The sequence below is a fragment of the Tetrao urogallus genome, assembly GCF_951394365.1.
Source record: "Tetrao urogallus genome assembly, chromosome: 5".
In the NCBI taxonomy this organism is placed as follows: Eukaryota; Metazoa; Chordata; class Aves; order Galliformes; family Phasianidae; genus Tetrao; species Tetrao urogallus.
Genome location: NC_136818.1, coordinates 34,204,400 through 34,231,108, shown reverse-complemented (window position 1 = coordinate 34,231,108; position 26,709 = coordinate 34,204,400). Strand labels below are relative to the sequence as shown.

Sequence of the window (26,709 nt, the reverse complement as noted above, 5' to 3'; positions counted from 1 at the left end):
GGAAGGGCAAGTAATACATCCATTCACTGCTGTTTACACAAGTGAAGAGCACCCAGGTTTGTTGTCCCCATTACCTTCTGCACATCAGAAACCCCAAGTCCACATTGGCAGCAAAATTACTGACTGATCTGCCCAAAACAAAAGGGAATGCAGACCCCTTTGAATAAAAACTTGCTTTTGTGATTGTCCATGCAGTGTCTGAGATCACAAAACACATCTCAGACGGCGTTCAGCACCTTTTTGTGTCCTTTGATGATTTCAGTCAAACACTCCCCTCATCAATATGCATAACTAGGAACACCAACTGAATAGCTTTTGTATCATCAGATAAGTAAGAAAAACATTTGAATCCTATCTGTAGAGCCAGACAACCCTGCTGCACCTGAAACTTCTGACCTGGGAGTATCTGTGCTAGTACTATCAGTGTAAACATAATTCTTCTTGTGACAGTTGTGTGTGCAGGGCAACCTCTGGGCACACAGCGTGACACAAAGGTCTGTAAAGCAGACACCGGATGTGAACAGGAATGGATGTTCCTCTTTTTGGTTTGTGATTCATCTGGAAATTCAGCAAAAAAAAAAACAACAAAAAACAACCAACTCTGACTCAGAATAGAGCCTGGAAGTCAAAACATAAGAAGGGTGCATTTTGGTTTGAAAGAAGAATCAATGTTAGCAGCTACTGGACAGTAACTCAGAGGTACAAGCACTTAACCCACATTTACACATAGTTAAGAAAAATAGCAGAAAAAGAAACAGAAAAGAAAGATAACATTTCTGATGCTGTGCTGATATAAACTGCACTAAACCCAATTGGTCTATTCTTCTTCAATCCTTTTCTCTCTGCACTGAATTTGTACTTTTAATACTAGGTAGCTATGTTACCTTGACAATAAGCTGGTACCGTGGGATCTATTACATGATTAAATATTTTAGGTAAAAATATAATGTACATTATATAAAATACAGTGGTAAAATAAATGCCTTGCAATTTTACAACAGCATAATCATTTGAGAAGGAGACAGTAAGATTTCTGTCATGGTACAGTTCTTCCCCGTAATTATTTTGTTGTCTAACAAAAGATCAGGTGAGAACTCCTTAAAAAGGAGGAGTTATTTCCTGATTCCCCTTTATTATAATTATCTGCATTTCCCAAGAGTTTAGCAAAACTAAAAAGGAAAGTCTCACAAGACTACTCTCTTCTAACCAGTTTCAGAGCACGTTCACAGAACGTCTTGAACTGCTTGTGACCAATTTTCTGTTGATGAAAAAAAAAAAAACACAACAGATCTTCCAATTTTTCTCTTATCTCTTCCCTCTCTTCCTGTTGTGCGAAATACCCACAGGAAAGGGGCCAAAATAACTGCTTCAGGGCGTTGGAAGGCAAGGCTGTGAAAGTGGCAATATGTAAAATGTTACTGCACACAAACCAAACACAACTGAAATAATAAGAAGAAACATATTCCACTTGCTTTTCTTCCAGTTACAATGATCTTAGCTGTCATTTGTCACTATTGTAGATGAAGCATTCAGATGGAAGCATGTCTTTTAAGGTGCTCATGTTTGTGACAGTTTTAAACTTTAATGTTCCTTCTGCCAGCTGCAGCAATGACACTGATTTCTGACCTGAATAAATCAATTTGAGCTATGGGAAGAATGAGTTGTAAGCATTAGGAAGGTATTTCTGTCCTTTTTCATGTTTGTTCGTGATATTAAATTGAAGACCCAAATGGCTTTAAAGGACCACGAGCATGAAGTGAATCACAGAGGTTAAGCAGGGATGAGCTATGCCTCTCACCACATCTATGGTTAAAGTGAACATGGGCTGGGGGGGATCACACACACAAGAGCATCTTTGCTCATCACAGTTGAGGAAGAACAGGGTCCCCCATGAGCTGCCCAATGCAATCCCACATATTTACTGCCCAGGCTCAGTTTGGCTCTTTCTTCTTAATCAAATATTTATTTCATGACATTTCCAGATCCATCACTCACTAATTATCACAACAACCACAATGTCAATTACACTGATATCACAATTTCAACTGAGGGTGCAAATATACAGAGAATTTGAATGATCAACAGAATCAATTTTATTTAGTTGTAGCACATTCATAGAATTAAACACAGTTCGGTTTACTCCTTTCTAGCTTAACCATAAATGCCACATCCCTTCTCTGAGACAGCCTTTGGAGGAAAAAATCAGAATCCTGGGAGAAGTTTACAGCAGCATCTAGCAGAGCTCCCAGAGTGGGATGGGGGACCTGCCACCCAGCTGTGTTCCAGTGGAAACTGCCCCATTGCCCCCAGCTGTCAGCCAAGCTGCAAACTACAGAGCCCTCTGCTCGCTGTGAGCTGCTAAACACTTAGCCACTGCAGGGGATAAGCTGTGAAGCACTGTCAGAGTACTGTACTGCTCTGGGAGGTTGAAAGCATCCTCTGAAATCTCATCTGTCTCTGGTGGTTCTGTTTTGTTTTTCAATGGTTTTATTGTCTTTTTGGTTAATTATGCATGCTTCTTTGAGCTGACATAAAAGAAACGTTCATGTATAAGGCTAAATAAAATAAAGATAATTAAAGCATTTTAAAATAAAACGTTTTGCAAAGTTCAATTTCTTCATGGTTTCACAGAGAAAATCATCTGTTATGTGCAATTACTCTAACTCTTTGACAATAAAATCTCACCCACTACTAGCTAATGCTAAATGAGTCTGCAAGAAGTCACCCTCTGCCACTGACCTGCTGTATCACTGCGAGTTATTTCCCTGCCTGATGCCTCCGATTATTCTTTCTTAAATTTAGGATCCACAGGTGACAAATGCCTCATAAGTGCTATACAATAGCCAGACACTGTTGTCCTATGGTTAAGCAAAACAGAACAACCCCCTCTATCTCTTTCTCCTTGATGGATATCTCTCAAATAGTAAGAAAAAAATAAAGTTCAGATTTGCGTCTGCATTGAAAGAGAGGTGATGTGGGGTTGCCATTTCAAAAAGGACTGAGAAGGCAGAGAGTATCAGATTTGCATTACATTCAGAGAGGTGAAGAACTAATGCCACGTTTGGAAGGGCTGGCCTTGCTCCACCAGCCTATCTGCTGGAATACTGAGCATCCTTACAGCTACTCCCTGTGCTCTGCTGCCAGCACTCTAGACAGAGGCCAGCAAGCTCAAGTTTCTCTATTATGGCAGTTCTTCCGAAGTTGTGAAAAGTTATTGAACTGGGAAATCTGGTCTTGATCTTAGCTGATAAATCACATCGCAACTCAGATAAAAATACATGCTCATCTTTGAAAAGAGCTAAATGCCTTTGTCTGGTATTCAACATATATTAACTGCATTTCTATCACAGTGATTAGGTTTATTTACTATATGGTATCAACAAGCATCAACAAGTCACAAAAAGAAACTTTGTCCTCTTGTTATAATATCAGAAGCTTGTGATTGCAAGCTGCTAGGAACAAGTGTAGTGAGAAGTGAAAGCACATGCTACAGCATGAAAAGCATATTAGGCACCTCAGAGGGGATGTTATGGGGAATTAATAGATTCACTTAGTATCACAGGAGAAGGTATTAAATGCCATAAGGATAAAAAAAGCTATTTTAAACAACCATGCCAACTGTCAGAATCACAAAAGGAATGGCAAGTCTGGTGCTGCTTTTGTTGCTGGTGTTCTAAAGCTAAGAAAATTTAAAGAAATTCTGTAATCAAGGTGTAGAAAGGAGGCAGTAAACACCAGGAGACACCAAGCTTGGTGATCTGCAGAGTAACATAAGTGCAACTGGGACACGTCCTCCTGCCTGTGGGTGGTGTATAGGGTGCAGAGAGTGTTTGCCTAAGAAGTGCAGCTGAGCATCCTGACTTGCTTGTGTATGATGACATGGAACCATTTGCTGCAGTCTTGTGGACCACATTCAGTAAATATCTCTCAAAGATTATATAATCTCTTTGGGAAGATATAGGTAATACTAGGAAGTCCCAAGCTTCATGCACATGGTAAAATAAATCTTAACCTCCTGTGTAACTCAAAGATCCTCCATTACAAACTTGCACATAACCCTCTTCCTGTCTGAAGACTTATTGCAAGATTATCAGTACATTTGCATTCATAAAGAAGAAAAATGGTGTACAGAAAATGGGGTAACTACAAAAAGAATATAGGAGACAGGAGCCTGAACTTTTGTCAAGCAAAATGTGGAAACAGTTATCCAAATTCAAGCTCTCTGACAACCTAGAAAGAAATTGCACATTGCTGTAAAATTATTTGGGAAAAGGAGTATCCTTGAAGGAAACTGCAGAGAAATACTAATAGGCTAATAGCTCTGTTCAAACTGTTGTTTATGAATCCTGCTTACAGAATACCATATTATTTATCTAATTGGTGTCCTTTACTGTACGATGGAATCAATACTGAGAGCCCAGGTGAACACAATTACCAGCTCTGAACAGTAGGAATTCACAGAATCACAACTGAACTGAGAAAGGAAGTGGAAGAAATGTAATAGATTCAAATGCAGGAAGGAAAGCATATGATGCTTCAAAATATTTCAGATGTCAATACAAACAGAAAGCTTTATTTCCTGTAACACTGTAATCCAGTGGCAGGGAGACATCTACATTTTGGCTTAAACCTCTAAAACTCCTTGCATTCTTCCTCAACCCTGGTGCTAGCCAAGGAGGGTGAGTTTGCACATGTTCACGTTAAAGAGCCGTTGGTTGGCTTTACAAAGAGCTAAATCTTTTCATGAGTAGTTCAAGCTGGTTAGAATTGATAGAATAGCAAACCCAAACTGCTCAGACACTTTCTACTTTGTTTATGCTTACACTGAATTATTTGGGCTGTATCCCAATGCCAGCTGTTGGATATGAATGTGGTTGCAGTAGCTCTCCTCACTAAAAAGGACTAACTGTGCCGCTAGAAGATGGAACGACCTGTAAATGGTTCATGCTTGGCTGAGGCACAGCACTCAACCTGGAACCTGACAGCAAGCTTGTGGTCTGTACCAGATGGGCCTATTCTTTCCCAACATTTTTGTAGCACTGTATTCCGGCACCATTCATTCAGGATACTTCTTAGTGGGTCCAAAAATCTGAATAGTATGCTCCTAGTGTTTACCAGAGCTCTTGAAGTACAGTTGCTGCAGACCTTTACCAGTTCATATACTTTCTGTTCCTCAAAGACTTTCTGGGAATGCTCTCAACAGTTAATGAGAAGGAGCATAAAGCCACATCTACACCTCATTGTAGCAGAGACCACCTAGCAGCTGTCACAAAAGCTTTAACACTACTCACGCTGCTTGACCTATACTATGTCAAGATATGGCCGCCACTCTTCCTCACCTGTTTTTATTGTACTTATCAGAGAATGGGCAAAATGAAACAAAAGACTGCAACTTCTTAAAGTAAGGCAATTCCAAAAAAACTCCTTTTTATAGCCACCCACCTCCATTTTTTTTTTTTTTTTTCTGACTACTCTGTTGTTTGACTTGAATAGCTGATCCAATTTCCTTAAAAAGAGCAAGAGCAACCTTTCCACCATATGGATGTTTAATGAACCTGGGGGAAGGTCCACTTCCAATTCATTTTTCAAATACTGGCTTTTGAAATAAGGATTGCCAAACAAGGCAGCCCATAGCTTAGGACAGAACAGGAGCAACGTTTTAAGATCAAACATTCGGAGCTTTTAGCATTGTGCATCGTTTTTATTGTAAAGAAGCTTAAATTGGCATAGAGGTGAGGTATCACAGGGACAAAAGTTTTTTTTGCATTCCCTTTTGCAGCAATCCAAACAGCTACAAAAATAAAGAGTAAAACCAGAATAAAATGTAAATTTATAATTTTAATAATTTGTTCAAAAAATGAAATCTGGTAGGTTTTTTTTTTTTTCCCCTGCTTTTAACAGCAATCCTGATGCATTTACATAGATTTCTCTCATTTAAAGAGATTCAAAACTGACTTTCAAACTAAGTAACAACAATTAAGTCTTTTGTTGAAGTCCAGTGAAAGGTAAAAAGGGAAAAAGAAATAATGAAATGATAGCACTTCACGGAGTTTGGTCGAGTTCTTTAATGCCCCAAAACACTTGAAACACTACCTGCTACACGTAAAGCTTCCTCCTAGAGAAGTGCAACGTTTAGAAAGATCTGTGCATCCATTAGTAAATGTAGTAACCTCTGCGTTCAAATGCAAGGGCTCTTTTCGAATAGGCATTAGAATTGTCATCAAGAATAATCGTAGATTCATAGAATGACAAGCTAGTTTCAAAGCCCTGCTATGTGCAGGGTCACCAACCGCCAGACCAGGCTGCCCAGAGCCACATCCAGTCCGGCCTTGAATGCCTCCAGGGATGGGGCATCCACAACCTCCTTGGGCAACCTGTTCCAGTGCCTCACCACCCTCTGGGTGAAAAACTTCCTCCTCATATCTAACCTAAACCTCCCCTGTCTCAGTTTAAAACCATTCCCCCTTGTCGTATCACAATCCACCCTCATAAACAGCCATTCCCCCTCCTCTTTATATGTTCCCTTCAAGTACTAGAAGGCCACAATGAGGTCTCCCCAGAGCCTTCTCTTCTCCATGCTAAACAAGCCCAGTTTTCTCAACCTTTCTTCATAGGAAGAAATGAAAAGGAATAAAGAAAGGATCAGGAACGTTATGCAGCTGTTTTCAGGTTTGAACTAATACAGAGAATAGAAAGCAGGCAAAAAAAAAAAAAAAAGTGAAAGCATCACTAGGTCTATTATGAATAGGAAGTAGAAAAATAAGGGAGAACCTTTCAGGGAAACCAAGGAGGACAGAACATAAGCAAGACAGATTTCCCATATAAGAGGAGGACATGGATTAGGAAAAATGAGGTTCATAGGATTTCATAAAGCAAAACCCCTGAAATAACATCCTTCATTTTCTTAAGTTTCTGTATTCATCCCTGGAAATATGTAGAACCAAGGTTTCTCCCCAAATCCATGGGGTGCTGCAGATGGGAACCTCACAGAAATCACCTCCAGAGTGACTGCAGCACCTCTACAGAAGTGAGCCCAAGGAAGCTGCCCACCAGCACCTGGTCTCTGCCTTACCCTGCAGATACACACAGGGCAGATTCCTGGGCTCTGATGCAGAGACACGCAGACACTCCTAAGCAATACCATTTCAAAGTCCTTATCTGCTCTCTCGTCAATTCCTCCCCCTCCCCTGGTTTTCCTTTTCTCCAATCTGCCAAGATTTGTAAATATTTCATTAACTGCCTACTTGCATTCCTGCACTAAAATCTTTCTAACAATAGAAACCATTCTTGTCCTGCACAGTTACACTACATACTGCACAAGGTCATTCTGCATTTCTTTCTTAGTATTTTTGCTCCCAGAGGAAAAATGCACTAACAGCAAGGATAAAACTGCTCCCTTCTAGTTGCTACAGGAACTAGAAAATGGTGTGTTAATTACCAGCACTGAGAGCTCTAGTTTGAACAGCATTAAAAGCAGAAAAACAAATCTGGCCTAAAATAAAGAATAATCATGTCTTTAAATCTCTAATATTTGGAATCCACAAACGGCTGCTCAGTCATTATAGCTATTGTTATGGCAAAAGAAAATGACTTAAAGCTTGAGGATGTGATCGTCAGATGCTGAGAGGACACCAAACAGTTCTTTGTGATGACAGGTTGAGAAAATATTGCACAAATATTTGTTTAACTCAAGAGCCAGACAAATGACACCATCTGAACTGCCTACCTTGGGCACTAGTTAGCATGCCTAAGTTTAGGTCTAGTTTCTGAATTACAGAGAAAAAGAGTGAAAAAAAGAGTGTTAACCACAACCCAATTTGCATGTTAGAACAAAAGAATCACAAAAGCTTTTCGCAAATTTAACATTTGTTGTCACCATCACAAGGCAGCAACACTCCTAACAGCTTGTTTTAAGGGCAAGAAGTAAAATATGGCTGAATTAAATTAAATTTAAACAAGGAACTACGGAAGGCCTCCTAAACTGTCAGTGTCCATTTAGTGAAGCTACTTTCCCCTTTGATACAGCGAATTTTACCTGAATCACAAAACGTAACAACCATCACAACAGGGCTCCTAAAAAACAAAACCTCTGGTGACCACAAGCAGTGCTCTAACACGCGCTCTTCTGCCACAGCACAGAGGCTCAGCTCACTCCAGACTGCTTAAAAGGGCTTTCATTTGATGTAAATCAGGAACAGAGACATCTGTGGCTAAGAGGGCTTGAGAGCTCACTTTTGCTTGACTCCCATTATTTTGATGGAATCTGGCAAACAGAGTAGTTCCTTGAAACAAAGCTGATGACACTTTGCTTGATATTTCTTAATACTCAAGTTGAGATTTTCATTTGTTTATAAGAATTTACCATTTAGAAAGGATTCGATACACCTCTCACTGTCTCCTGTAATACTCCAATTTTGGCCTTGCTAACAACATCATTTTCAGTTGTTTCAAAGCACCAAATGTGTATGAATGGGAGGAAGAAAACAGCATGCATTAGAAAATAATGTGCATCATGGGCTAAATATATCAGTTGTCTTCCACTTCCTTGTTTAAAATTAACTACATATTTCGTCATTATGGGATTCTATTAACTCACGTATAACTATATTCAGAACATGACTAAATACATTTCAAACATAGTTTGAACAGATTGCTTTCTACTATCAGAAGCCCCTTTGTTTAACTCAAGAGCCAGGCAAACGACACCATCTGAACTGCCTACCTTGGGCACTAGTTAGCATGCCTAAGTTTAGGTCTAGGTTCTGAATTTACTCTGAATTAACTGTGTCTCATCTCTACATTTTTTCCCTCAGATCCATTAATGTGCTGTACTGAAATATTCAAAAATCATTCAAGATTTAAGTCCCCCACTTCACCTATAAACCACACTTGTGAGCTAAGGTACAGGGAAATGCTCAGATAGACACTTTCAGTGTTGAATACATTACTAGGGGGCTCAGCAAACTCTACTGCAGGAGCAAAATGCCCCACGGCCCATTGAAATAACTCTTCTTAAAAAAATCCCTGCTTGGTGTTTTCCATTAACTGTCCTGATTAAAAAAAAAAAAAAAAAAAGTTATGAAAGATGAGAGAATTCTTGTTCCCATTGCTTAGATGCTAATAGCAGCATGGTGATGTTCTGCCATAAGCGGCAGGAATGCAGCCAGGCTATTAAATGTTGTAGCTGGCAGGATTACTTACATTTTGCAGCTGGACTCGGCTTTGTGCCATACACTCTGACTCTGCCATCATGCTAGAAGCATTTAGGCTGTAGGTTTTCCTATTCTGCGTTTCTTTCAGCTGTTCATGAATTTGCTTTGTTTGTTTCCTGCAGAAAGAAATAAAATTCATGTAAGAGCGAGCTAGTTTCAACTCCTACTATAGCCACGATATTTATATAACTAGGGGTCCTTTTTTTCCAAACTTCACCACATTGGAATAACCAGCTGCATTAATTCACCAGTGTCTAATATTTCAATGCAGTGGTCATTTTCTGGAGAAACTGAACAAAAGAAGAAAAGAGCTCTTCTCTCAAAAATGTCTTCTATTCTCAGATTACTACAATAGCATGCTGGCTGTTTTAGCACAGAAATTTGAAAGAAAGATTATCTACAACATATTTAACAATTGCAAGTAGGCCTGGATATTAAAAAAGCATTTTGCTCAGATTTGGAACAGAGATTTTGACAAATACAGCAGCATTTGTCTCTGTTTGTTATAAAATGTGTGACAGAATCAAACATTTCTGCTAGCAGCTCATTAGACTTCACCTACTATCTTGCATACATCAGCTTTTGCTTACATGCTTTAATCTGGAAAAAAGCATCAATAGTGTATCTGAGGCTACTTTTGACATATTACACTATGATCCACTATGTCACAGCTGACAATGCCTCTAAGACAAGTCATTTGCAATATTCAAGAGATAACTATATGATTAAAAACAGCTTTCTCTTTCTGCCGTATTATATTGACAAACTGAGTTCTAAAGTTCTACACATTTTTGTGGATTTCAGGCAGAAAGCTCTATTTTAAGGAAGTATTTTATCCTCTGCCAGCAGATAAAGCTCAGTTAAGCAAATACAGTCAGCAGAATATATTTGAGGCCTTTAATCGGAGACTGCTCCGCTTTTGGAAAGATACACTGTTGGAGTTCTAAACGAGAAATAAGTCCCCACTGCTAGTTTAATTCTTTCCTTCCTACCTTATTCTCCTCAGCAGATGCACTGCATGCAGCAATCCTACAAAGACCCTGGAGCCCACCCAGCAAGGTCAAGGACTGGCCAGCAGCAGCAGCCCTGCTTCGCTGTGCTATGCACAGCTTCTGTACAGCAGCTGATGCTGAGCCAAATTTCAGCAGGCAGCGAGTGATTTTTAACATTACAACTGAGATTCTATAAGGTAATATACAAAGAAAAACAATTTAATAATTAGTTTCCCTTTAATGTTCATGTAACCTAACGCTGATGTTAGGTTTATGCATATTCATTTTGCCAAAAAATAGGATGCAGGATTATAAAACTTGAAATTAATAATTTAAAGTTACTGCTTAATATATTTATTTCGTATTTTTAGTCTTTAAAACAAATGAGTCTTCTGTGTTTTACTTCACAGATATTCTGCAATAAAGTATTATCTTGGCAAGAAAATGAAGTCACTGGTCATCTATAAAATCCTAAGCCATAAAGAGAAGCCCATTGCTTTTTACTGTTGTCTCCCCTCCGTTGTTAACACTTAAGAGTAATTTCTTTACTACTGTGAAATGAAAAATTGGAAGGGCATAGTGTTTAGTTATAAAGTTCTAACTTGCCCAGAGAGAATATATTTTAAAGGATTTTTAATACACTGTATAGCAAATCACATACATCTAGCAGCAGGTATTATACAAACATCAGGATGAAGAAGTCAGGGTCTGCTTCTTCAAATAAACTTCCTTTTCCCTGCCAGATTGTGCACCATTCAGTTTCCCTAGATGTTAAGTAATATTTGATAAAAGTTAAACAAGAAGATCATCCCCCAGACAGGAGGAATGCTTGGATAACCTGCAAGCATGATGGAGACACGTCTGCATGATGAAAACATCTGAAAATCTGTTGTGCTAACATACATCATGGTTGATTCATTTTAACTTTGCTGCTTCAGCCTTAACTTCGCTTTTATACCCTTGAGACACTGGGCAGCATCAGAGATACAATAATGTTTTATGCGGCCTCTATGCAACCCAGTTCAGGCACTCTTGTGCGGGCCAGGCGCTTCACATGGGTGTTCAGACCAAGAGGGATGAACAAAATGTTTCCCTTAGTCTCCAGTGACTTGGAATCATGCTTTAGAGGGAGTGTCCCAGGCTGACCTGTACTGAGGTGAGCCTGGTATGCAACCATGGTCACCTGCTGAAGTTTGAGTCAAGGCATTAGCAGAAAAACAACATGCAGACTGATAATTAATTACTGACTCTTTCCAGGCTTTTGTGGGAATGGTGCTAATAACAAAAGGGGAAAAAACCTCATGAGCAGTGAAAACATTTAAGAAATCAATTTGAAAGGCAAGAGAAATTGCAGTGCTACTTAACTTCTATAGCTTTTGACATCTCCAGCTATTACTGCATAGCCACAGCATTCCCATCTCCTGCCTTAGATTGGGCAAACTCTATTACCTCACCTGCCTGGTCATCATAGATTTGGTTATCTAGACAACGAACAGGCATGCTAACTTCCTGTGAATACAGGGACAAAGCAGTGAAAAGGCTTACTTTCTGGACAGTTTGCAAGATGGGACCACAATCAGGCACTTAGGGATTAGTATGCTAACACTGCTGTGCTTCCTATGTTTGAAAGGACCTCTTGACAGAACTGAAGGTGCTCATTTTCTCAATACTCCTCAAATTTCAGATTCCAGAATCTGGCATAAGTACACTTTAATTCTTCTCAGTAACTCCTAACTATCAGTTAAAACCAATAAAAAAAAACACAAACCTGAGATAGGAACCACTACAGTCCTCTGAGTGCAACTTTGATGCATTACTTCTACTCATTATTTTTAAAAATAGCTGCCCCACTACAGAATCCCCTTGGTTTATGTTCCTGTCAGACTCTAGCTCGAAAGAACAGTTAAATAGAATCCCTTAACTCATTAGAACAGGTAAGGGGGGTTAGAAAAAAATGAACCAGGTCCAAGTCTTCACTCAAATCATGTGCACAGTAGTGCTGAAATTTGTGCAGAAAGGGGAAAAAAATAAAAAGGTCTGGTGATTTTTCCAGTGTGCATTTCTCCTTTTCCTGAGAGAAAGCTTGAAACATTATTTTTTTCCTGCAGAAAGTAGTTTTCATCAGATTTCCTTCCCATTAAAATAAATTTATGGTCTGTGTGTATTCAGATAAGCATCTAACTTCTAAATTGTAGAAACCTCCACATTCTTAATACTCAGCCACCATGGCTAACGTCATGCAGATAATATTTATATTGATGCATGTTTTCTCATTAGCTCTAGTTTGAACAGCAATGAAGGATGATGGCCATACAGAACATATTTATAAATGCAGTGGCGTTAACAAGCACGTCATGTAATTGCCATGAGGTTTGTGTAGTCAAATTACACACACAGCAATAAATATTAAAGATAATGTCCAGTGGAGGAGATAAAGAAAAATAAAATGAAAAGTATTTTGCTTGAAAAAAGTTTAGTACAGATGATTCCACCTTAGTTATACAGTTCCACATCCTTGTGAACTAAGAATACTCAGTTATGCAGCTCACATCATCAGTTTACAACTCTCAGCTAATGGCTGCAGTTATCCACAAGGAACTTGACTGTTCACACATTGCTAACTTTTGCCTTTATTCCCAGCATACAGAAAAAAGAGGGACATTAAGGAAAACAAAATGCAGAACGAAAATTAAAAAAAGGTATCATAAGCCTTTAGTTTTCAAAATAAGGAAGTGATTAATGCCAATTATTGTCCAGAGAAAGGAATACAAGGGACACAATCTCTTCTTTCCTGGTATAGGAAAACAGAAAGGACATGTACTACTTGTTGTTTGTGTGCATGGCTTTTTGTTTTGTTTTGTTTTGTTTTTCACTTAGATATTCTAGCCATGGAGAACTGTTCTAACCTGCCTGGAAATAACAACAGCTTCAAACAGAGGGGAGAAACTGAAGAACTGGAAAGCCGTAAAAAGGACAGAAGCTGAAAAACAAACACACTAGACAAAGGCTCTTACTTTGTTTTGAAGTAGAACGCTGCACAAAGCATGCCCACTACGACTATGCCAAAGACGATACAGGAAATAGACAGCACCTGGCGCTGGTAAATTTCTTCGCTCTCTGTAAACAGCAAAATTGAGAATTATAAAGGCATCAGAAAACAGTACTTGTAAAAAGTGGATTACTGTACAACATGGTTTCACCAGTGATGGACAAACATGTGAGATTCTGGAGTTCTGAGTTGTCCAGTTCCTCAACAGAATGAATGTTTCTCTGAACCTCTTATCTCGTAGAGGTATGGTCTCCTAGGAAAGTTTTATAAAATGGTCGCCAAACACATTCAAAGATACATAAGCATAAAAATCAGGGATGTTTAACATTTTCTTTGCCCTACATGCCCCTTTCCCGCTTTTTAGAAGATCATGCTTCCACTGTCAGTAGAATAAAGAGCCCTACAACCATGGAGCTTAACTGGCTTAAGGCAAGATCCATCAGAGCTCTCCCAAAGTCTCACAAGACTCGGGAGTTCATTTTTAGCTACCAGAAAAATGTCAGGGTTTTTTTTTTTTTTTTTTTTTTTTCTTTTTCTTTTCTGATAGCATGGTTATTCTTATATAGTGAAAAAATTAATTCAACCAACTTTGGATTCCAAAGACTATTACGTCACAATGCATCCTGGAAATCTCAATTTTCTGAAGTAATTTCATTAATAAATCTCATCACCTACCAATTGATTTCAAAACAGGAACAGAATGAATTTAAAAAAAAAAAAAAGAAGAAAAAAGCTAAGAAAACAAGATAAAGATCTCATTCATGACTACAGACAGAAGCTGATGGGCAAATGGAGTTTCACACACTGAATTTATCAAGAGCTCCTAAATATTCTATTATATTTTTATTAATTCTACCACTTCTATAGTACAAACTGTTGTAAGATTGTTGTTTTAGGGTCACTTTTCCAAAACATATAGCACATAAAATAATCTCTTCATTCATGAGTTTGAGGTAGAAAACCAACATGGAGGATTATCAAAGCACAGTACAAGCTCACTACACTGGCAAAGTTACGTTTCCTTTCTAAGTCAGAGATCTTCAGTGCAGAACCTCTGTAAACATGGATATCAGACTCATGTGTTAAGTGGGTTTACAGCAACTCCATATTCTAAGTGTGCAAGGCTCAGGGTTCTAAGAAGAAAGAATGTATGACAACAACAAGATTAAACTGGGCAAATATTGGAAAAATCATAATCTAACTGGAACTTCAGTTAAATACTGTATTTATTACAATGACTAAATACTACGTACAGTGTCCTCATCAGTACTAATTATTTATTACCCAAGCAAAAAAAAAAGACTACTCCATTGCCATTTCTAAACATTTGGATTTTTCAAGAACAATTTGTCTCTAGCAAAAGTCCAATTTCCCTATCATAAGCTGTTTAAAAAAAAATTACAAGTAGCAAACATTTGTTTCTTAATTACTTCTTTACTTGCTCACTCAAAGAATAATATAGTGATTAAGAACTCATTTCTAAGATGCAAAACATCCTCAGCTCCTGTTGACTTTTCTTCCTCATTTAGTTTTGAAATTCTAGATGTTGTACTGTTATGGTACTGTTTTAAACATAACAAGAAGCAAATATAGTAACCTAGGAAGTCTGAAACATAGCCAGAAATGTAATTCATTAGAAAACATTGGTAATATAGCAATAAAATAGATTTCATCAGAGCTTTAATCCCATTCCTTACAGCATGAATATAATTTGGATCTAGACAGTAAATTCCTACAGCAACCAACTACGGATTTGGGGCTTCTTGTTCCTTGTTTTTCACTACAGTGCATAAATACAGAGCTATCCACCTTCCATTTCCACTACAATGCTCATAGGACTGATCTTATGCATTTCAAATCACTTTGTCAGGGTGAACACACTGCAAATAGTTAAGGGATTATTCAGCTTCACAACTGTCAATCTATTCTGACTCAATACCAATTTCAGCACGTTCTGCCTAAGATCACAAATAAAACATACATACTTACAAACAGTAATTTCACTCAGACATTGCATATAATTAAAAAGAAACAGATGTAAGCCTTGTGAAAAAAAGACCTACTTTTGCTTTTCTGTCAACTTAGGTGTCCATTAAAAACTTTATTGCTTTTGTTGTTTTGTTGAAACTATGAATTTCATATGTCCATGGTCTTTTGTCAGTTCAGAATAGCTATCACTGTCTTGTTAAAGATGCTTTAGAATACATTTTACCAAGATAAAAGCACTTCAGAGACTGGACAATATCATCCTGCCCAAACCACTATGTGAAGATTTAAGTCTTTTGTGTAGACTGTTTAATCCCTGTCATGTCACTAGCTTTCAAGACATTCTGATCAATGCTTTCTTTACTTTCTGTTTATTCTGTATGGCACATATTTAAAGAACCAGTTATTGATTAGCTTAACTCCATTAGACACCTTTGTTCATTTTTTTTATATCCTTTAAATCTGTGTTTATGTATTGGACTCCATTTTCCATCTCAAGCATCTTAAAATATAATCAGTTTAGCATTTTTCTATTCTCAAGTCTTCCACATCCTTTTTGTTTTTCCTTTAAAAACAAATCAAAGCCCTTCCTTTTGACAGAAATTTAATCTGAATCTCCCTGAAAACTTTGAAGGTCTCCTCATTGTTGACATGCTTTAAGTCCACCATTGCCCTGAACTTGTACAGTACAACTGAGCTCTCAGAAGCTGAGGTGTGCAAATGAGGGCCCTTGAACCTAACACATGATAAGCCAGAGAGCTTCAGCAGAGTGCTGCTGAGTGCTCTTGCTCTCACAGAACAGAACACCAATGAAAATAATGTGCAAAAATGAGAACCAAAGATTACTTCTCCTTAGCTGTAGATGCATCAGCCTACACAGACGCACGTATTCACACACTAACAAACTACCCAAGGTAATATAAATTGTGACTCAAATTATTAGATGTCTCTCTCTACTGATAATTATTCATACATTCCTGGTGAAATAGACTATCTTGATTACATTTTATTGAAATAAACATTCTAGGGAGAGATTCCTCATTTAACTAACAGGCAAGAAAACGATGCAGCTAAAAACCCAAACTATAAGCTGATGTTGATTTTCTTGGATAATCCAGTTAAGAATGCAGAACAGTATTTCCATTCAGCATTGAAATTAATTATACACATACCAACAAACATAAACCAGCTGAACAATAAAACAGTGAATTGATTCGACTATTTTGTTTAGTGTAAATTATGGAAAGAATGATCCATTAAGACAAGACAAACTCAAGTGGAGCATTAAGTCCCTCAGGACAGGTTCCTGTAGGCAAATCCTCATTCACCATGTACGTCATTTACATATCCAGCCCACTTTTATTTACATAATTGATTCTTTCTCGTCTTCATTGCCACAACAAACTTAACTCACCTTTCACCTTGCCTCTTTCATCATTCTAAGCTTGAATTCAACTTCTCACACCTTTACTACTAAGCTTATTTCACATATTTGCTACTGTTATGAAATATAAAATTGACTATTGGTGACCCATGAAAGCAATGCTTCTTCTAGTGATCACACTGCAGTCAAATTTAACCTGTCACTGAAAAAAGTACATGTCATATTCCAGGTGTTGTGTTCCCTTTTGATTCTCTTGCTCTTTAAAATTTACTCTTAAAGGCTGTCCTCTCTCTGCTTTATGCATATGGAAAGACCTGCTGAAGCATGCACATAAAACTTCAGAGGATAAAATGTGCAGGACAGACATTTTTCTCATGATTGCTACTTCTGAAGAATATAGTGCTTTGGTTGTGTAAGTAAGTTGAAACATGTCTCTCCTTTGTAACTTTGCTATAAAAGAATAGGGGTATGGGTTCCTTGAGAAAGAACTACATGTATTTCTATCCATACGACTAAGAAAAAAAAAATCAGCTAACAAAAACAGATTAATGTAGACTTTTTTTAGCCTAACGTACAACACCGTTACCAGCCATAATCACTTGATCCTCTAGTTTTATTGTATATTTTCTCAGTTCATTGAAATAACTTTGAAAGTTATTCCAACTATAAAGAACTGCACTGGCCTAGTGAAAATTATAACAAAACACAAATAGTAACTTTCATATACCTCAGTAGCATCATTTGCTACTTAGAAAATTACTGGTGTCCTGTATCCTCAGAGGACCGTATAGAAGTCTTCTGTACAACAAAAGAGGAGGACTGCATGGAAACTCAGTGCACATTGAGATTTCCAATGAAGCATGGATTATCACAAATGAAAAGGCAAATGATTAGTTAAGAGCATATTTCCTAATATACTTAGATTTATATGTGACAAATACTGAACTATATAAGGCGTTCTAAATATAACTTATGAAGAGAATAAAAAAAGACTGCAAGTTCCACAAAACAATCTGTGATTGCCTCAGCATCAGACTTTCAGCTCTCCCAAGAGTTTTCCCTGTTCTTTCACTTGCAAAAACCTGCCACACAGACGCACTGCCATATGCTGTGGCTTGTTCTAAGGCAGAGTGATTTAGCAGTTAAAATACAACAAGCTGCAGTTCACAAATTTCTTTGACCTTGGGTAATTCAAGAGCCTTACATCTTCCATAACCATGAGGATAATGCTTCTTTCTCCTATTTCAGAGATTAATACAATAAACTTTGATAAACATCTCAAACTCAAAAGGAAGAAGCCAATGAAAATAAATAAAAAATAGAAAAACCTGTCCCAGCTAAGTCTGCTCCAATTTCATTAAGAGCCTATGTGCTCTGACATACAATGCCATACTTTATTCTAGTTCTCAGATATCTTTCTTAGTCATTGAGTTTTCTTCCTTCGACTTGTGTCTGGGTAGAATTCTCTTCTGGAAGGGCTTCAGAATACTTCAGTTCTCAAGTAAGGAAAGGAAGTTTGTACCCCATATCACTTACAGAAAGGGCAGTGTCAAGGTTAATTGCACAGATTCACATTTCAGGCTAGAATTGGATCAAGATAACTTCTGCTGGCTAACGTTCACAAAGCATTTCATAGCTGTAATAGTTAACCTCTCTTGGGAAGAACAGTTCCACAATTCCAGCAGTAACAAAGATTAAGAAAATACATTTTCTTGTGCCCATGGAATGTCTACAGCAAAAGTACCTTACCAAGAGCAAAGTGAAATAGATGTAGTTCATTATCTATTACAATTGCGTGACATTATACAATGCTTGACTATTGACATTTAATCCTAGTGGGATCATTTTCTGTGTATGCAGAGGACAGAGAAGGAAAGGACGATTGCTCAACCTCTTTGAACGACCTATTTTTGAGTACTTGATTCTACACTATTAATACTGCATTAGCAGTGGTTTTGCATGGCATATTACAAACTGAAGTAACGAATTAAGCAGAATGTTAAAAACTCATCATGAAAAAGGGATGCAAAGGCAGACGATTCTAACCCTGAGCTCTCAGGGTCAGTAATTTTAAGTTGCTTAGTGAAAGGCCAAGTCTCATAAAATTAATAAACCAAAATCTCATGAAAAAATAGGTCCATCAAACCCACTCTTAAAAAACAAAATAAAACACAAGCTAGAAAATGAAATCACTCTCCACCTTTTGTCTCATTCTATTTTCAAAAACAAAACAAGAAAAAACTGAGATGGGCTAATGTTAAATAAGAATGTGTAAAATATTTTACAATAGGATTGAACATGCTAGCATTCTTAGTAATTACTACTTGTTATGATGTGAGTATTTGATAAGCCCTTTTAAACAGCAAGATTTCAATTTCTGAAGGTAAATTAATTTTAACTTTAGCTTCCTAAGAAAACAATAATTTCCTTTTATCTGCAGGCAACTGTAGTTTTTATCAGCTATAAAGAGTGTTCAAATCTAGCAAACGTTCAAAGCCTCAGTTAAGTACTTTCAATATAATAAACGTATTAAAATAGCTTGAAGTAGTTCCGTGGGCATTTAGGAGTTGAGAAGTAGCTTTTGCATTTTTTTCAGAAAATGTTTGGTTAGGAGTTTTTCCTATATTGACAACTTACAACCAGGACAACACAAGTCTGTTCTGATCTATTTTCATCCCACTTCTAAGATTGTTAAGATTATTCATTTATTAACAAAATTCACTAAATAAGTCTTATCAGCCTCTGTGTGCATGCTCATTGCTAGCACTGATCTAACTGCTATCGAACTAAGAGTTAAAACATTGGTGTTTTAGTAACTTCAGCGTTTTAGCTGGTAGCTAAGGCTTGAAGACATACAATCAAGTCTTATGTCACTTTTGCTTACTGAGAACCACAGCTTTAAGTATCTCCAGTTTCTACTGATGCAAATTTAATCATTTAAATGAGGTCAATCACCATCAGACCAGTCTCAGTGATGGCAAACTAACCACAGAATGACAGTATGCAAAAAAATGATTTAGTTTCATGGCCAAACACCAACCAAGCAGATACTGTGCACAGTTCAAGCTTCGAGTTTATAACATTGTTGATCAGTCTCACATCTCGTAATATCACATTCTGATATCTCATACTATCATATAGTTTTGAAATCATTTGAAATTTGGGTAAGAAAATCCACATATGCACAATAAATTACAAAATCTGAACGATAGTCAATGGTCTTCCATTGAACAAAGGAACTTGCAACATTTCCTGCGCTGCACATAAAAACGCTTCTAACTTCTCACAAATATGTAAAAAGCTTTCAAGTGTAAATCACAGCAGCTATGATTTACTGTATAATTTTCTTTCCAGAAAGGTTTAGATATGTTTGGCTTTTATTTTTCAATTCTTATGGTTTTTGTTTTTAATATATATTCTTACATGCTGTTAGTTATTTGCCAAGTCCTAGAGATCTTTCAGGATCACACAGATTTCTCTTAGATAATTATTCCTTCGCTTTCTCTGACTGTCTGTGTAAATGCTACAATTCTGTATGATCATCTTTAACTGGGAGGTAAGAGTAGTAATAGTATGCTATCCTGGTTCCACAGTGACTCACTGTCTTGTGCTTCAATTTTTGGCTGCTTCTTGCATATTTTTCTTCTCTGATTTTATCAGCTTTAATTTTTTCTTTTTCCTTTTTTTTTAATATCTTTTAATAAAAAACCATTTTGCTCTTTCAAAATGTTGTTTCTATCAACTTTTTTTTTTTCCTTGAAATCAGCATGAAAAATCTTTCAGCAAAATTTCCACTCAGCATTCACACTTCTTGTAATGGGACCTTCTGTTTCTGCAAAGTCTGTTTTCTCAAGGGCTCAGCTGTGCCTTGCAGCTCTCCTGAGGTCTTGGTTCAGCCATACTTCATGTTAATAAACAGAGGGATTAAAAGGAAGGACATTTAGACACAAGACTCTTGCATGAGTTAATACACATACATGTATACTGAGATTAACCCAAGTTGGGACTATCCCAAGTGCAATAGGTATCAAATCAGATGCTTAACTGTTGCACTCTAAGTCACTGTATGCATAACTCCATATTTTGGAGATAACTGTTACATAAAAATATTATAATAATCTTATAATGCAACAATATTGTTTAATTCTGGCTTGCTAATTCCTTAGGTGATGAGGGTTTTCTTATTTGAGATCATAGGCATACCTAACATCTAATGTAATAACGTCTTCATTTCCCAGCACGTATTTTATTGTATCTCAGATCTTGCATTGCTGTTACCAGAGAAGACCAATCACCGGAATTTCTCCCACGGGTGAGGCTTACATATTCTGTATGTTGCTCACTTACCAATATTGAACATTTCATTCAAATCTCAAGCTAACGTCAGAGCTGCCAAAATATATTTAACAGTTACTGTTGATGGTTACATTAACAGAAACTCACAGTAAGCCAAGCAATATTATAATTAAATACTGTCTCTGTTTTGACTACTGCTATTTAAACCAGGGTGATTTTTATTTTTTTTTAATCTACGGAAAACCAGTGACAGGAGAACTAGAGAAAATTGTTAGTAACCTGAAACCTGAAATATTTGAGTAGAAATGAGATCTTCTACTCAGGAAGGCTTTGGAGGGTGAGAGCACTGAGCACAAGGACTTGGCTGCAGAAAGATACGACACAGGGTACTGCATCGCTGCCGAAGTACAGCATTTCACAAACAGGACTTGGCAGGCACAGGTCTACGTATTTACTCTCTTTTTGTTTCAAGTCCCAACTTTTTAACCTGGCTCCTCCTTCCAAGTCAAGTGACCAGAGATGGATGAAACAACCAGGAGAGAGACTGCCAGATGGAGCTGAACAAGTATCCCTCACAGCACTGTTACCACTGGTGCTTCTCTTGAAACCATCCCAGCAGAAGCCCCCCAGTGTGTGAAGAATTAAGGGACTGTCTACTTGTGCAGCCAGTACTTGTTCTACTGATTTTCCCTAGCTACACCATGAGCCAGGGGAAACAAGGAGGAGACCTGGCTGTGTGCACTGCCCAGGTACACTGGCATCCCCCTGGCCTTGTTACAAAACATTCCTGTCAGGTTCACATCACAGCACATGCGTGTTTGATCACTGTAATGACTACAACACTTAAGGCAGGATAAATCCCTACAAGTAATCAGAGAGCCACCCAGTCTATGTTGGCAGAGGGAGAAAAGTCAGTATGGTGCCTGTAAGCAGCTATACTCTTCCTTTAATCCTCCAGAGGCATTTTGCCAATGAGAGGGATAATAGATCCAGTGTTCATACAGAGCAATGGCAGATACTTAATGTCTATAAATGCGAGTAGCAGTGTTAAGACACGGTTAAGCCTTCAGCCCACGAAACGTCTAGCAGACTCGCTCTGTGTGCTCACCCCCGGTAATGGATTTAGTTTGTGAACTTGGCAGAAGCTATAGGTAAGCAGCAGGCTGCCAAAACCAAACTGCTTGAGTGTCAGCTAGTCTGGGTACACAACTGCTGGGACTGCTGCAGTGCAAGTCTTTTCAGATGCCTTTGCTTCAGGATTGTCGAAGGGGATTAAAATCTTTAGCAACTGCCATATTCCAAGACTCTATTAGACATCCTAATTGTGCTCACAGATCAAAGAAAATTCTTAAAATAGTTAAAAATACAGTTTTCTTTATTCTTCTAACTCCTTTTACTGGCCTCCCGAAATGATAAGTGCAAAAAACCAATGTATAGTCCCACCTCCATATATGAATGTATTCAGACACATTTTAAACACCTGTCATAGCCCCAAAGGATGCAACCATATGCTTCAAGACAAGGATGCACGTAACCAGATTTTTTGCTAATAGATTTTTGCATTTCAAAATCCATGACATATGCTGATCTTTCTTCAAGAATGAAGTACATGAATTGTCAGAAAAAAAATCCACAAACCTGCCACTTCAAACAGATGCATGGTGATCCAAAACCCTACAGTGCAATGCTAGTTCTTTCAGTTTACAGAATAAGGCATTAGACTCAGCAATAGCAGAAGTATTTTCAGAATGATGTGCTATCAGTTTATAGTTAGAAGTGACTTAAAAAAAAATTATCTCAGATCTAGAGGAAGTTATTAAGAAAATGGAGACAGCAGTTCATGGCAGAAAGACAAGACAAAACGGGCTGCATTTGTGATGAGAGTTGCCAGCTGGATATGAAGAATAAGAACCTCTTTGACAGCTCTCACCTGCTTTCCTTCTCTGAGAACTAGAGAGGAGATTCCTTCAGAAGGCCTATCTTCATCATCATCTTAGTGGCATACCTCTAACTTCTGCTCTAAAGCAGAATCAGAAAACACCATTCATCAACTTGACAACATATTGCCATCATCAATTTAGAATTCTGACAATACTGCCAGAGAACACAGAATTGACATGTGGAAATACTAATTACGAACTAAGAGGAATGAGTTAAATAAATTGTCATGCAAAAGGTTAGGACTTGAAATATTCTCAGTTCATGCGATTAAAGGAGAGATCAAATCTCAGTTCATCTGTCTTTTTCTCTAACAGTATCTCCCAGTAATGAAAAAAACTGTTCAATGTGGAAAGCCTGTGAAGAGCAAGAGAAATGGTCTCATTTCTATGCTTCTCATTTTGTGTCTTTTCAGCTTTGTCATCAGCAGCAGGTTCACAAATGCCAAATACTTCTCACGTTTTCAGATTATGTTTCACTTAAGATGGAGATGTTCCACAGGAAAACATAAGATTAGCAGGTAACAAAGTTAAGGTACTGTTTGCCCAAATAATCTGACACAGCTAGCATTTGATAAATTGCTACAGCCTGCAAATCCGTTGATTAAAACACGGCTGCCAGGGAAGCATGATGCCCAACAGATACTGCCAAGCTTCCAGGTATGCCCATTAATTAACTTCAAACATTTACTGAATTATTAGCTCTTGACCAAGGCTAGAAACACATCAGATGTAGAATTATAGGTGCTACACTTCTTTTCTTTGCAGTGTTTCAACTATCAGAAATTGCTGTATGCTTGGCCTCTTCCACAGCTAGCTCTCAGGCCTGGCTCACTGAGGCATTCTGAAGGTACCTGTCTGTCAGTAGTGCTTCAGTAACTGGTGGGAACAATGACTGCTACATCATTAACATCCACAATGAAGTTGCTGATGAAGCCTGAATTTAGCATTTTGGATGCAAAGTGAGGAAATAAAGCCCAGGTTGTATCTTGTTTCTCTATCTACATTTGACTCATTTGAACAAGACTAACACTATATTGAAAATAAAGGTGTACTGCAGGCTAGCGCAGACATGTCCAATATCTATGAACAGAAAAAGGTTTTAAGAGAAGATGATTTTTAGAGGAATCAAGTTTAAATGAAATTAGATCATTCAGACTAGTGGACCTTAGAGCTATGACCAGAACACACTTGTTCTATGACTGGAACAAACTTGTAAGAGTTGCTGGCAGAGACAAGAAAGTTTTAAGATGAAATTTGATGAATAACAAGTTAATAGTTAGGAATAACATTCAAGAACACTCAACTTCCTCACAGGCCAAGTTTCCTCAAACCCCAGTATCTTCTCACTTGCAGCTTTAATTATACCCTTCTGAATATTTTCATCTTGTTGAGTCTTCTTTTCAAGTTGGAAATCTTGAAGTGATACCTCAGATGAGTTAATGCAGGAAATCCATCAACAGCATAGAGTACAGTGAAACTAGCTAGAAACAGTGGGACTGATTCTGGTCTACACTATAATATACAAAAGAAATTTCACTAAGAACAGCCACAATGGTGTAAAACCAGAGAGAGATCAGACTGTGTACAACCTGACGTTACTTCACATTGGCTGGAACAAGATTTGTTATTCAGATGAGAGTTTTCTGCTTATGTTTTGTCCTAATTAGTTCTTATTGAACAAATAATCCATTTCCAGATATTCTTAATTGGCATATGGAACATCAAATGTTCCAAAATGTGGAATCAGATTTCAGAAAAGGCAGAGAAGGAAGTAAACCACCAGCTATGTGTCCCAATTTAGCAAACCCTTCATTGATCACACTTCTATTAGGTAATGCCAAATTTCAGCTCATTAAAAAAAAAAAAAAAAAAAAAGCAGATAATTTACAAGAGGATGGCTTTTGAATTCTCTGCAATCACATTTTGAAACAGTGGCCAGGATGCTCACTGAACATACTGCATACTTGCTCTCACCTGAACATCCTGCTCCATGTTTTATTATTAGCCATCTCACAGACAAAATCACGTACTGAGTAATTTCTGCACTGAAAGGTTACAATCTTTACCACTTTTTTTTTTTTTTTTTTTTAAAAAAAAACTGTGTCAGGCAGAGTACTACAATACTGTAATGACTCCTTAAACTAAGTAATTAATTTGCTATCAATGAAGAGACATTGAATATCACACATATGCACATGACCTGGAGATATGCTGGCTTGGCTTTAAGGTTGGAGCTACAGAATTCAAGCAAAACACCATTTTTTTTTTAATGTTATGATTAATAGTTTCATATATTACACATATACTGCCTCATTGTTTGTCTCCAGTAACATTCAGCATGTGTCAGTGAATGTCAATGAGTGCCAGTTTTTCCACGTGAAGGAATTTTCACAGCACACCTTTCCTTCATATGCACTTCCATGTCAGATGCCATTCTGTCAAATCACCCTTCTGCTGCCATCTGTCACACAACAACAAAGTATAATGGAATACTGGTGGGAAGGTTCAACTTCCATACTGCCAACATCCGCCAACATAATAACATAGGAAACACTACTTGTGGAGCAGCCCTCGTACATATGTATATACAGGTTACCTTATAGACACACACACAAACACAGAACCCTCTTTCTCTGTCAGTCCCTCTCAACTCTTGTTTCTCTGCACGTGATCTCCTCTGGCAATATGAGACCACAGCTATTAATGTCACCACTTCAGGTGACTCAAGTGCCAGCGATGGAAGTTCAATAAAGAAATGAAGTAGCAAATTCTCTGAGCAAAGTCAAATACCCAATAAACCTCCACAAGTAACAATTTTGAACTAGACATAAGTTTTCACTTTTCCTAGTTGAAGAAGACAGAGAAGAAATGTGGGACTGAGTTTTAATCATACTGTTTGTCACAGTGTGGGACTTCCTTTTTTTTGCTGTTCCAAAAGTGAAAATCACATGTTTTGTGAAATAAATCATGTATGCAAATCACATCTGTATCTGTGCAACAGAGAAAATGCTTCCTTAGCAAACAAACTTTCCTAGCTGCAACCCAACTCAGTGTTCCACACACTTGTTGCACAGAACTGTTGTTAAAACAGATTTTGCATAACTCTTAACCTCTGAATATGTGAACGCACACTGCATTTATGGTGAAAACCTGCAGTACTGCCTACACGTTATCATTTGGCAAACCAAAGAGTAGCAAATGAGATTTTTCGTAGCCTCGTAATTTAATATGGTATTATTATGCCATTATATTGATTGTAGTTTATAGTATGAGGATATCTCCAACAGCAGTGAAATCAACAGTAAATTTATGTGGCATTTTCTTACAGCAATATAAGCAAGATTAAACAAAAATCGTTTAATATCTTGAAATAAAAGCAGGCATTTCTCAACTCAACAACTTATACTGAGGAATAATAAGAAAAAAAATATTTTAATGATTGCCTAAACTTTTACTTCTTCCCATCTGCCTTGCTTCCTGTCTCTGCTTTGGGAAGCCTCTTGGGTTTAGCAGAAAAAAAATAAAGGATGATGCCAGATGTCTCTCTTTACAAGAAAGAAATAAATAAGTTTTTAAAAAGCCCAGCTCTTTTTTTTTTTTTTTTTTCTTCCCTAAAGAAACTCCAAACCAAACTTTCTATCATATGCATTTAAAAGACATACATTGGTTCAACATGGTAGCTTTATGTACCTTGTCCTGTTTGGTTAATGTTACACTTGCTTATCTCCTAAATTATAAATATCCCCAAAGGCAAACTGTCAATAAAGGTAAGTTTTGAAGGTACCCCAGAGAATATAATCTGACTTTATTTAATGTCTTCTGAAAGCCCTCATCCTAAAACATCCTATCT

The 26,709-nt window shown here is 37.5% G+C and overlaps 1 protein-coding gene across 1 annotated transcript in view; it reads right to left on the bottom strand.

Moving 5' to 3' along the window:
- NRG3 (neuregulin 3) overlaps nucleotides 1-26,709 on the bottom strand; it is a gene marked incomplete at both ends in the record, with an annotated part of 374,647 nt that overhangs the window by 13,852 nt on the left and 334,086 nt on the right. Inside the window, 2 exons of the mRNA XM_079536012.1 lie at nucleotides 9,202-9,328; nucleotides 13,219-13,321. Of these exons, the coding sequence (XP_079392138.1) occupies nucleotides 9,202-9,328; nucleotides 13,219-13,321 (230 nt within the window). The remainder of the gene's footprint in view (nucleotides 1-9,201; nucleotides 9,329-13,218; nucleotides 13,322-26,709) is intronic.